General features: G+C 56.2%; 1 protein-coding gene across 1 annotated transcript; it reads left to right on the top strand.

Annotated features, from left to right (window-relative positions):
• The first annotated feature begins 735 nt into the window (after positions 1-735).
• WDR81 (WD repeat domain 81) lies at positions 736-11972 on the top strand. The gene is made up of 10 exons (XM_057420796.1): positions 736-4425; positions 4660-4767; positions 4887-5077; positions 6835-7025; positions 7274-7439; positions 7601-7754; positions 7958-8656; positions 8819-8964; positions 9136-9315; positions 10219-11972. Exons 1-10 carry the CDS (start codon positions 876-878, stop codon positions 10543-10545), a joined length of 5712 nt encoding a protein of 1903 aa, XP_057276779.1. The 5' UTR covers positions 736-875; the 3' UTR covers positions 10546-11972.
• Positions 11973-12687: the final 715 nt, after the last annotated feature.

Below are 12687 nucleotides of genomic sequence, written 5' to 3'. Positions count from 1 at the left end.
GATGAACGCTTAACGGGCTTGCGGGGCTCGGCCCGGCTCTGGTCACCCGCACCCCGGTGGTGAGGGCCCTGCGGGGCTGGGCATGGGGCTGCGGCCCAGCTTGGGGCTGGCGGTGGGGACGTTGCTGATGGGTGCCCTCTTGTGTCACCCCCGAGGGGGTGTGGAGGGGGCCCCCCCACCGTGGTTCGGGATTGCAGAGGTGCCACAATGTCCCCCCATAGATCCCATCATGTTCCACTCTATAGGGCAGTCATAGGGCTGCAGAGGTGCCACCGTGTCCCCTCCACCTGCTTAGGGCTGCAGAGGTGCTGTTTTGTCCCCCCATAGTTCCCATCGTGTCCCATTCCCTGGCCCTGTGGGGGGTCCCATTGTGTCCCCCCCCCCCGCCCTAGGGCTGCAGAGGTGCTGTTGTGCTCCCTCTCCCTGCCTCTGATACTACAGAGGTCCTGTCCTGTTCTCCCTCCACCTGCCATCTGGTCCTGCTTCACTGCTATGCAAGTGCCATTGTGTCCCCCCACATTAGCCCTGGCCCTGTGGAGGTCCCATTGTGTCCCCTTCCCCAGCACTTGGGCTGTGCAGATTGCATCCATGTCCCTTTCTCAGCTGCCATCATATCCCTTCCCTGGCCGTGGAGCCATGAAGGTGTCACTGTGTCCCCCTCTATGGCTGCAGAAGTCCCCCTCAAGCCAGCGCTGGTCCCTTCTCAACCCCTACCCCCAACCCAGTATCTTTTAACCAAGTTCCTAAAACCAGCTCTATTTTTCCCCCAGGTGGCAATGGGGAAGTGAGACTCACCGCGTGCCGCCAGCTCTGCAGGAGCTGGGGAGGCCAAGGACAGCGCCGCGCTCCTCCTCTCACTCCTTCCTCCATCCAGCATGGATGGCTTCCTCCGGAGCGTGGAGAAGGACCTGAACATCGACCGCCGGCAGCTGGCTGCTGCTCCCGACAGGACCCACGTTACCGCCTTTGTCCCGCTCAAATGGCTGGCGAGCCTCAAGGAACGCCGAGTGCTTCCCGGGCTGTGCCCGCGCCCGGAGGGGCTGAGCGAGGTGGAGGTGAGGACATTCCTGCAGCATTCCGTGCAGAAGCTGCCTGCGGGCTGGACCCGGGTGGAGATCCATGGGCTGCGGAAGGAGCGGCTGCTGTACCCGCTGCGGGTGCAGCCCCCCGGCTCGGAGCAGCGCGGCGGCGGCTGCGGCACGGAGACCCTGCACGGCTTCATGCAGAGCGTGGCCTCGCAGAACTACCGCAACCTGTGGGGCCGGGCCCACCGCCGCTACGTGCGGCCGTACCGGCACGCCGAGGCACCGCACACCGTGCCGGCGCTGGGCGCGCTGCGGGCGGCCCTGCACAAGGTTTATGGCTGCCCCGTGCTGCAGGTGGGCAAGGCTGCACACGCCGCTTCTCCGGCCAAGGAGAGCCTGGTGGCCACCAAGGCTTGTCCCAACGTGCTGCAGGCTGAAGCTCTGCTCGAGTCGGCCGATATGGTGTACGTCATCTACCCCTACGTGCAGTACTGTTTGCATGATATCGTGACTTTCAGCCCGGCCAAGCTCACCAACAGCCACGCTAAAATCCTCTTCCTCCTCTTCCACGTGCTGCAGGCCATGAAGGCTTGTCACCAAGCGGGTCTGGCTTGTGGGGCCTTTTCCCTGCGGGATGTGGCTGTGGATGAGAAGCTGTGCAGCCGGCTCCGGGTGAACTTCAGGGAGTACGAGCAACCGGAGAAGGAGGAAGTGAATGTGGAAGCTGGTCTGGAAGGAATGAGTGAGCAAAGCAGTGCTGGTGTGCGAGGGCAGGAGGCGAGGTGCGCTGCCTGCCAGAAGGACCTCAGAGACCTGGTGTTGCAGTGGGTGCACGGGCAGGTCAGCAACTTTGACTACCTTATGCGTCTGAACAGCTTGGCTGGAAGGAGAATGGGAGACCCCAATTATCACCCGGTTCTTCCATGGGTTGTGGACTTCACTACCAAAAACGGGAAGTTCAGGGACCTCCGGAAATCCAAGTTCCGCCTCAACAAGGGGGACAAGCAGCTGGACTTCACCTATGAGATGACCAAGCAGGCGTTTGTTGCTGGTGGCTCAAGTGGGGAGCAGCTCCATGTCCCCCATCACATCTCCGATGTCCTTTCGGATATCACCTACTATGTGTACACGGCTCGGAGGACACCCAAGGCAGTGCTGTGCTGCCACGTGAGGTCCCAGTGGGAGCCCAACGAGTATCCAGCCAGCATGGAGCGCATGCAGAGCTGGACACCGGATGAGTGCATCCCAGAGTTTTATACTGACCCTTCCATCTTCCGATCCATCCATCCGGATATGCCCGACCTGGACGTGCCCTCTTGGTGCAGCTCCTATGAGGAGTTCATTGAAGTCCACCGCATGCTGTTGGAGAGCAGGGAGGTGTCTCAGGACCTCCACCATTGGATTGACCTCACTTTCGGGTACAAGCTGCTGGGGAAGGATGCTGTCAAGGAGAAGAACGTCTGCCTCCACCTAGTAGACAACCACACGCATCTGACCACGTACGGGGTCGTGCAGCTCTTTGACCAGCCACATCCCAGGCGCATGGTGGGACCTGCCTATACACCAGCTGAAGCTCCAGCCATCGCCCGGCCTCTTGTCCAGAACATCCGTGAGGCTGTGTTTATGGAGGATCTCCAAGTGACGGATGCAGTCAACGGGCTGGTCCTGGAGGCTACTCCCAGTGAAACCAGCTGGTCTGGGGAGAAATCCATAGCTGGTGAGGATGATTTAGAGCAAGGTACTGAAGCTTTGGATTCAATTCCTGCTACCAGTAGAGCTGCTGATCAGCCCTGCGCCGCAGTGCCACCAGCACAGCCCTCCACCCTCCCTGCTTATGCCACCGAAGGCAAAACCTCAGGGGTCCGACCTCTCCGTCGGAGCAAGGCGGGTGCTGTGGATCAGGCTGACATGAAGATCACGCTTCCCGAAGGCTTCAATCCGCTCCAGGCTCTGGAAGAACTGGAGAAATTGGACAATTTCTTGGTCAAAGGCTTAAGCAGTGAGATGCAGCTGATGGAGCAGCCATGGGAGGAGCCCCCCCTGGGTATCTCGGACCTCTTCCAGAGGGATATGCAAGCTTTGGGCATCCTGGTAGCTGAGATTGTATTTGCACCCAGGATTCGTCCTTCAAAGCCGGATGCATCCCTGTTGGAGCGGTTCCTGTTGGTGCGTAACCTGTGTCGCTATTACCCCAAGGAGATCCCGGCCCCGCTGCAGCACGTGCTGCATGTCCTGCTGCAGCTGAGCGTGCCGGTGGAGAAGCTGCTGAAGAGCAGGCTGGGCAAGGGCACGGTGCAGTTGTTTGAATACAAACCCATCTCCCAGGGCCTCCCTCCGCCCTGTCCCACGCAGCTCCTCAGTCCCTTCAGCTCTATTGTCCCCTTCCCCACGTACTTCCCAGCCCTGCACAGGTTCATTTTCACCTACCAGGCGAAGAAGATAGAGGATGAAGGCCAAGGCCGGGAGCTTGTTTTCCAGCTGTGGCAGCAGCTGGAAGGGATCCTTCCTGAAATCACTCCTGAAGGCTTGGAGATCCTCCTGCCCTTCATATTGTCACTGATGTCCGAGGAGAACACCGCTGTCTACGCAGCGTGGTACCTCTTTGAACCCATAGCTAAATCCCTCGGCCCAAAGAATGCCAATAAATACTTGCTCAAGCCACTGATCGGAGCGTACGAAAGCCCTTGCTATCGCCACGGCAGGTTCTACCTCTACACAGACTGCTTTGTGGCCCAGCTGATCGTGCGCCTGGGGCTGCAGCCCTTCCTCCTCAACCTGCTCCCACACATCCTGCAGGTTCTCGTCGGCATCGAGGGCTCACGGGAGGAGAGCAAATCCCTCCTCGGTGCAGCTGAAGATGATGAAAGTGGAGGGGAAAGCCCGGTGTCGTGTGTGTTTGGGGAGGAGATCAAAATGGACGTGGAGCACAGCTCGGCTGCGCTCGACCTCCTCGACTACACCTCTGGTGTCAGCTTCCATGACCAAGCCTACCTGCCTGAGAGCGAGGACTTCCAGAGTGGTCTCTATGTAGGGGAGTCCCTGCAGCCTCAGGAGCAGGAATCGCTCAGCCTTGGGCGGCTGAGTGACAAGAGCAGTGCCAGTGAGGTGTCCCTGGGAGAGGACAGGCCTGCGGATGGGGATTCCCAGAAGGACAAGAGCAGCTTGAAGTCAGTGGACAGCAGCCAGGACCTGAAACAGAGCGAGGAGTCGGAGGAGGAGGAAGAGGAGCGCGATGAAGAGGAGCAGGATGACTCTGCAGTTGATGCAGAGCTGACGGTGGCTGTGGATGCCGGTGCCTCTGTGGATGTCACCCTGGCTGATGACAGCAGCGAGCCAGAGGATGCAGAGGGAGAGGAGCTGCCGGATCACTCTGATGACAAAGAGCAGACAATACTCCTGGGTAAGACCCTGCTGGGGTTGAGCCTTTCCTGTAGAGCAGGGAGTGGGAGAAGGGGAAGAAGTGGGTCAAGGTGCTGGGGTATATGGGGCCAGCGATGTGACACTAGCGTAATAAAAGGCAAGGTCTGCACTGAAGTGTGTGGCTCTGAGAGCTGGGGAGCTGCCTGCAGAGCAGGCAGGGTCTGGGCAGCAGCCCAGCGATAGCTCTGTCCTTGGGGCTGTTTGTGTTTTGCAGACACAGCCTGTAAGATGGTGAGGTGGCTCTCAGCCAAGCTGGGCCCTACCGTCACGTCCCGCTTCATCGCCAGGAACCTGCTCCGCCTGCTCACGTCCTGCTACGTTGGTAATATCTGCTCCTTTGGAGCCCTGGGGTGGGCTGTGCCCCAAACCAGCCTCCTGGGTGCCTTGGTGGTGGCTTGGGGGTATCCTGCTGCTTCAGCTCATGGTGTTGTCTCTGGGCAGGCCCTACCAGGCAGCAGTTTGTACCAAGCAGCGATGAGAACAGTCCCCTGAGCACAGGAAATATCTATCAGAAGAGGCCAGTGCTGGGAGATCAAGTGTCCAAGCCAGTGCTGGCCTGTCTCCTGCACGTGGCATACCTGTATGGAGAGCCTGTCCTCACCTATCAGTACTTGCCCTACATCAGCTACCTGGTTAGTAATGTCCTTCTTCCTCTTCTCACATGTGTTGGGGTGGGAGCTGTATCTGGGCACAAAGAGGGGATGCACAGAAGATCATCCAGCTTCATCAGGAGCCTCCTGCGTATATACTTGTGCTTGGTTAAGCTTCACCTTGGGCAGCATGGGCTGAGCAGATCTGGATGTGTTGGATGAGAAGGGCTGTGCTGATGCAGCTGGAAGAGGCACATTCATTCCAGTGAAGCTTTTCAGCAAGCCATGGATCTACACGGGGCTGCTGCAGCCCCTCCTTCCCCACTGCATCCCTGGGAGGCTTTCCCTATCACACTGGCATGTGTGAAACCAGAGAGAAAGGTTTCCTTTTGCTTTACTGGGCGAGTGTTCCTACCAACAGAGCTGGCACCAGGGTGGGATGGTGATAACGGGCTGCAGGAGCAGCTTGGGCTGCTGAGGGATTGCTGGAGCGAGTGCTTTGAAGGTCTGTATGGGTAGATAGGGGATGAGAGGCTAAAGGAGGGGTTTCAACTGGATAAGAAATACTGGCAAGGCTTTTCAGCTTGAATTTCAGAGCTGACAGCAAGGAGAAAATGGGTGTAGTGCAGCTGGGTGAAAACCCACCATTTGTCATCAAAACCTCGCCAGGTTTGAACGTTTTTAACAGGGTTATGTGTCACACTGCTTCCTTTTTAGTGGTTCTGAGCACTTTGGTTATGGATCCTTGTTTTAACGGAAAGCTGATCATTTAAACATAGAGGAAAGGGGCCACAGCTGCTCATTTAAAGGAAACAAAAGGCATTGTCAGTTTTTCCAGTGTTAAAAGGGAGATTTTTCAGGGGCAGAAATCCCATTTTTCAGCAAAATCATTCTCCACCCAGTTGCAATCACAGCTCCAGCTGTGCTGCTTTGCTTTACTGGACTCATTCCTTGGGGGCACTGGTGGGATTAATACCCCTGTGGACAGCATTTGGCAACCTGATATTAAAGCAATGAAGCGTAAGGGTCACGAATAGGATACGAATCCTTCTTGCAGGATTTGGCAGAGCGGGTATTTTGGGAGAGGAAGAGCCTCTGTGATGAGCTGGAAGATGGCAGGTGTACAAGAAACAGAGTGGAAACTGGGATGTGCTTGTGGGTTTTGTTGTTGGCTCTCTCTGTTCTTGGGTGTTTGATTTGTCTGGGAGTTAGGAACTAGGACAATCCAGAAAGAAACCTCTTCGTGTTCCTGCTGATGCTGTTAACTCTCTGGCATTGCTGTAGTCAGCATCAGTGTGGTGTCAGCAAAGCCAGGATGTGCTCTTCTGCCTCATGAAATGATCAGCAGATGCATTTCTAGATGTTAGCAGCACGATTTGTGCTTGGATATTTCACGCAAGGGCTGTTCCTCTGCAGTCTGGGCACCCAGGCTCAATGTGACGTGGGGTGAAGACGCTGATTCTCTAAGTTGCATGTATGATGTAGGTTTCTCCTCTTCATATAGTGGCAAACAATACCCAGGCTAGTGATGGTCTGGGGTTGTCTCTTTGCCCTCTGAGTTTCCCATCTGTGAGAGCATCCTGCAGGGAGATGCTCTCCAGAGGATACCCATGACCTCGGGAATGTTGTGCCCCATTCTCTTTAGGCTCATCTCTTGTGCTGACATCCATGTGTCAGCTTTCAGGCTCATCCCTTGATGCTGAGACTCAGTGCTCAGGTTCCTCTTCCTTTTGAGGCTGAGCTCGGGTGATCCTGGGTGGAGAAGTGGTGTCCCTGGCCCTCAATGACTCCGTTTGCAGGTTGCCCCCGGCGGTGGCTCCGGTGGTGGCCGGCTGAACAGTCGGAAGGAGGCCGGGCTGTTGGCTGCTGTGACACTGACACAGAAGATCGTGGTGTGTCTCTCGGACACCACACTGATGGACATTCTCCCCAAGATCAGCCAGGAGGTGCTGCTCCCAGTGCTGGGCTTCCTCACATCAGCAGCCATCGGGTGAGTGCTGTTGTGCCTTCAGCGTGGGTTGGCACAACTCAAAACCAGGGATGTGGAGATGGTTCTGTGAGGGTCTTTGTGCTCCTGGGGTGGTGGGGCTGCTCCTGCCCTGATGTGTGCGCCTTGCATGCACACAGAGCTTGTGCTGCTCAAGACCTTCTGATAACACAGACAGGGCAGGAAGCATGGAGTAGAGAAGGGTCAAAAGGGATATGGAAGGGCAGGCTGGTAATGGATGTCCTCTCCAGTTTCCCCAGTGGTGCCCAGGCCCGTATTGTCCTGTGTGTTAAGACCATCAGCCTGATTGCCCTGATCTGCCTGCGGATTGGGCAGGAGATGGTGCAGCAGCATTTGAGTGACACGGTGAGGAACTTCTTTGAGGCCTTCTCGCTGCTGCAGGAGCTGCAGGACCAGGTCAGTGATGTGGGAGAGGTCCTCAGTCATCCCCCTGTACCCAGATGCAGGAATGTGGTGGGAATACCTGCACGCACCACTACTGGTGTCAGCAGCATGTAATTGGGCTTGTGTAATTACGTGGTGAGAACATCTGGTCTTGGCTATCTTCTCTTGTCCAGAGGACGGAGTCACTGAGCAGCTGTGAGGTGCCAGTGATGGAGGTGCCCCTTTTGGATGGGAAGCTGCTGGATCCAGCCGTGCTGATGGAGTTACAGAAGGTGTTTAACCCTGAGATGGCCTACATCACCTACATCCCTTTCTCTTGCTTGCTAGGTACGGCTTGGCCACCATCTCCTGGGATCTGTGCTGCTTGGTTTGGGAGCCCACTTCAGGCTGCTTTAGCTGGGAGCAGCATGTGGCTGGCTTGTGGGGGGACGCTGTGTTCACAGCCCTGTGCTGGCTCTTGTTCTGCTGTTGGTGGTGCTGGGTGATGGTGGGGATTTTCCTTCCCTTGAAGCCACGTTCTCCCCGTTCAGGTGATGTTATCCGCACGGTTGTGCCCAACCACGCGTTGGTTGAGAAGCTGGCCAGCCTCTACCTGGAGAACGTGAACCCCAAGAGCCTGCAGGTCGTCAGCCTGGAGCAAACACCCAGCGTGGTGGGCTTAGACCAAGATACACGAGGAACTGAGCCCTTCTCTAGCCCCCACGAGGACACTCACTCCGGTACCTTTGGGAGCGTGCTGGTGGGGAACCGCATCCAGGTCCCTGTGGACACGCAGCGCGAGGGTCTGGGCTTACTTCACCTCAGTGCTGGCACTGATGGCTTCATCCCCAGCTTATCCAGCGAGGAGAACACCCTGAAGCACGACCTTCCACGCAGCACCCACATGCTGTGTGGGAACTGGCTGGCCTACTGGCAGTATGAGATTGGGGTGAGCCAACACGACCCTCGTTTCCACTTCCACCAGATCAAGCTGCAGAGTTTCTCAGGGCATTCGGGGGCCATCAAGTGCGTGGCACCGCTCAGCAGTGAGGACTTCTTCCTTAGTGGCAGCAAGGACAAAACCGTCCGCCTATGGCCCCTGTACAACTATGGGGATGGCACCAGTGAGGTGCCACCACGGTTCACGTACGCTGAGCACAAGAAGTCTGTTTTCTACGTGAGCCAGCTGGAAACATCACAGCACGTGGTGAGCTGCGATGGGACCGTGCACATCTGGGACCAGTTCACGGGTAAGAGGGGAAAAGGGGAGGGTTGGTTGGAGTGAACTGGTCCAAACCTTAAAGGCAGAGGGGCTAGACTGAGAATTGATGGTTCCTGTGCTGAACTGGAGAATTGCTGTTTAACATTCTCCCTCCATCTGCTGCCACAATGTCTCTGTCGTGTTTCCACAGGGAAACTTCTCCGGACTTTTGATGAATTGGACAACAAAGTCCCCATCACGGCTGTGACCACCATGCCACCTCCCTACCACAGCATCTCTGTGGCCAGCGCAGACTCCGTGCTGCGGTTCATCGATCACAGGAAGCCGGGATTACAGGTAAGGAATCCAGCGCTCTGCGATCCACCCTCCTCCATCCGTGTGCTTCATGATGGGATCACGCCTAGCCCAAAGCCATTTGTAATGGTTCCATGATCCCAGGGTCTCTTGTCCCCTAAATGCCTGATTCCCCTTGGTTTTGTCCCCCAGTAGCTGGACTTTCTCTTGCAGCACGAGTTTCGCCTGGCCAGCGGGGTGAGCGCTGGGCTCATCCGCTGCTTGGCTGTCAGTCCCAATGGGCGCAGCGTTATGGCTGGATTCTCCTCTGGCTTCATCGTGCTGCTGGACACCAGGACAGGACTCATCATGCGGGGCTGGCCTGCCCATGAAGGGGACATCCTGCAGATCAAGGTGAGAGCTGCCATCAGGGGCTGCTCTGTGGTCCTCATTGATCCTCACTGAGGTTGTGTGGAGCATCCTCTTGGCATGTGCTACTTGGCAGGGCTGGTCTGCTCCAGCCTCTGGGTGTTCCTCCATCAGTGCTGTGTCCCTAGGAGGCTGCTTAAGCTCTTCTCCCCTGTATTTAGTGCTGTGAGCAGCTTACTCTTGTTCCAGCCTGTGCTGAACAGAGATCAGCCCTCCCAGGTGTCTGCAGCAGGGACAGAGAGGAGCCCCATCTCCTGTGAAGAAGCAGATGCATTGCTTTCTCCGCAGGGCTCTCAGCTCCCCTGGGAGAGTGTCACTCTAATGAATAACTCTTGTCCATATTTACCCACCCTCAGGGAGCAGGGCTGGGGCTCCAGTGTCCTCGACCCAAGCACAGGTTAAATAAAGTTCAGCAGTGTGGGTTGTTTACCCTCTCACTAGCTAATAAGCAGCTCCAGGCTTCTCCTGCCCTCAGCAGCGTGCTCTGCTGTGAGACAGCCTCCTAATTCCTTTTCCTGAGAAGGAAAATCATTTGGCAGGTTTAATGGAGAGGGAGAGACTGTACCATAATCTCTATACAGATGATGAATTAGTTGTGTTGGGTACCACAGTGTTGTTAAGAGGCGTAGCCTGTCTCTGGAGGATAGCACTAGAGGAGGTTGCCAGCTACCAGAGAGTCCTGTAGCTTGCAGCATCCACCTGGATGCTTTGTTAATACTGCTCTGTACCATCAGTTGCTTGGAAATGGCTGGGACTTTCCCAAGGGATTACACTGTGACTGTCGGATTACTGGCAGCTAACCTCCTTTGCAGGTTGAGATACAGACTGTGATATAGGTTGGGAGCTTTTATTGCACCACTTGGTTCACTGGCCTTTCCCGTTCTGCAGGCTGCAGAGGGCAACGTGCTCATCAGCTCCTCCTCGGATCATTCCCTGACTGTGTGGAAGGAGCTGGAGCAGAAGCCTTTGCACCACTACAAATCTGCATCTGAACCCATCCACGCATTCGACCTCTATGGCAACGAGGTTGTCACGGGCACTGTGGCCAACAAGATCGGTGTCTACTCCATGCTGGAGTCCTCAGCGCTGCCCATCAGCACGACCAAGCTGAGCTCCGAGAACTTTCGGGGTACCCTGACCAGCCTGGCAGTGCTGCCCACGAAATGCCACCTCCTGCTGGGCTCGGACAACGGCATCATCCGCCTCCTGGCATAGCTGTCCCCAGCCTGCGAGCTTGTCCCACGGTGCTGGGGGCAGAGCTGAAAAGCCAGCGGTGTTCCTTATGGAGGAGGCAGTGAGATGTGTGTGAGCAGAGCATGCAGGGGGAGGTGTGCTGTTAGTGGTGAAGCATCTCTAACCTCTTATCTCTACAAAGAAAAAAAGCCATAACTGAGAAACCTCCACTGCTGCTGGGAGAGATACTGGGCGTTGTAGGTCACTGTCACCCTGCAGAGAGGCCTGGAGCTTTCCATACCATGTGTGCCTGATCCCCAGGGGACTGTGAGTTGCCATCCAGAGTAATATGGACCACAGCTTTCCCCCTCCCTTTAAGAAGGGGTAAGAGGTGCCCCTTGACTAGAATACAACAGTATAGCTACTGCCATCTGCACTTACCCTTCACTTCCACTCCTGAACCACTGAACACTCCTATTAGGATAGCATAAGCTGGGCCTGGGAACTGCTGCCTTCAGGGCTGTGTGGTGCTGGGCATCTCCTCCTCCTGTGGTCTGTGCCTGTGAAGCCCAGACATGCACTCTGTTAACTTTAGGTTCTGCCAGCTGAGTCGGAGCCTGTATGGGAGGAGGAGAGGTTAACAAGAGCCCTTCTGCTGCCTTACTGGCTCCAGGGCAAGGACTGGAATGGAAATCAGCCAAGGCACAAACCCCGTCTGCTTTGCCGTTTCATTTAGGAATGGGCTGCTGCAGAGGGATGGGTTGGAATGGGAACATGATCCTCTAGGGAGGCCACAACTACATGCTTCCATGAGGATTTTGCCTTCTGGAGCCGTAGGGTAGGGATGGCCTCTTTGTTGGTTCCTGCCCCAGAAGTGCTGCATCCCGTGGTTGTGTGAGGGGTGAGGAATGCCCTGTGTGCCACAGACTGGCAGGGGTTCTCCTTTGTGCTGGTCAGACTCCTGGGAAGAGAGGACAGCAGAAAGGTGCTCAGTTTTGTTCCCTAGTGCCCTTACAGCGTGAAAACCAGGAGGCAGGATCCAGCATGGTCTCATTCTGACCTTCCCTTTGAGACCAGCACCCTCTGTTTCCACTCCAAAAGCAAGGGGAATGGTCTTTGACCCAGCTGTAGGAGCAGTTGCCTCACTTCTGTTGCAGCCCTTTTCCCATCCATCCTTCAGCCTAATCAGAGCCAGTATTAGGGAGTGGGAAGCTCTTACCTTGGGCAGAGGAGGAGCCTGCTGTGGGTTGTCCCGGGAGGAGAAAGGGCTTTCATCCAGCTGCTGGTTCGTGTCAGGAACTTGCTGTTGGGAAGGCTGCCTTCTGCTTCCAGGCAGGGTGGGGAGGTGAGCGGTTGGCCCTTGCTGTCCTTCCCTACCCAAGGGGAGCTCTCAGTCCCGTGTTGCCTATTAACCATTTGCAATAGATGTAAATACTTACTTCTAATAAACTCTTTGAAAGAGATGCAGAGGTGAGTGTGTGGGGCAGCTCTGTGCTGGAGGGGCCCAGCTGTGGGACAGGGTCTCCTGCTTTGGCAGCCAAAGCTCCAACTGTGTGTTCAGGCACCTCCTGTGTTCCTGGGTGAGCTGGAGGAGGGATGCTGTGAGGATGCCCTGGATGTGAGGTAGGACCTTGCTGCACAGGGACTTGGATCTGCTTTCCAAGGGGAAGTAGCTCCCTAAGTTGCAGCAGCGTATCCCAAAGTAGTTTCTGGTAGCAGAGCTCAAACCTGCCTCCTTCCCGGTGTCTGTGGTGTTTGGGAATCAAAAGCTGCTGCAATCCCATTAGTGTTCCTTACTACTCCTTAGTGACTGCTCTCACACTGAGGACATGGGCAGAGCTGGGAAGGGTCACCGTGGCTCCCGCATATCCACTGGAGCTCTGCCCATTCCCAAGGCTTTTCCTCCATGTGTGTGCTGTGGAGCCCTGGTGCTGTGCCCCAGGGGAGGTACCAGCTGCTCTTGGCTCAGCTCATCCTGAGCATCACCGCCTCCTGCTCTGGTACATGGCCACAGGGCCTTGGGCATCAGCCATCTGCTGAAACTGGTGCAGCAGCAGCAGCAGCTGCGATACAGAGACAGGGTTCTGCAAAGTGACTTCCAAAATCAGAGTGCCCTATGGCAATAAATACAAAGCCCTACCTTTTCACTAATAAAAGAGTATATTCCCAGCACAGGGAGTATAT

The sequence above is a fragment of the Pezoporus wallicus genome, unplaced genomic scaffold (genome assembly GCF_028554395.1).
Source record: "Pezoporus wallicus isolate ANWC-B61680 ecotype Strahan unplaced genomic scaffold, APGP_CSIRO_Pwel_v1 contig_14787, whole genome shotgun sequence".
Classification (NCBI taxonomy): domain Eukaryota; kingdom Metazoa; phylum Chordata; class Aves; order Psittaciformes; family Psittacidae; genus Pezoporus; species Pezoporus wallicus.
Note: the sequence above shows the minus strand (reverse complement) of the source record. Positions and strands in the feature narration are given on the sequence as shown.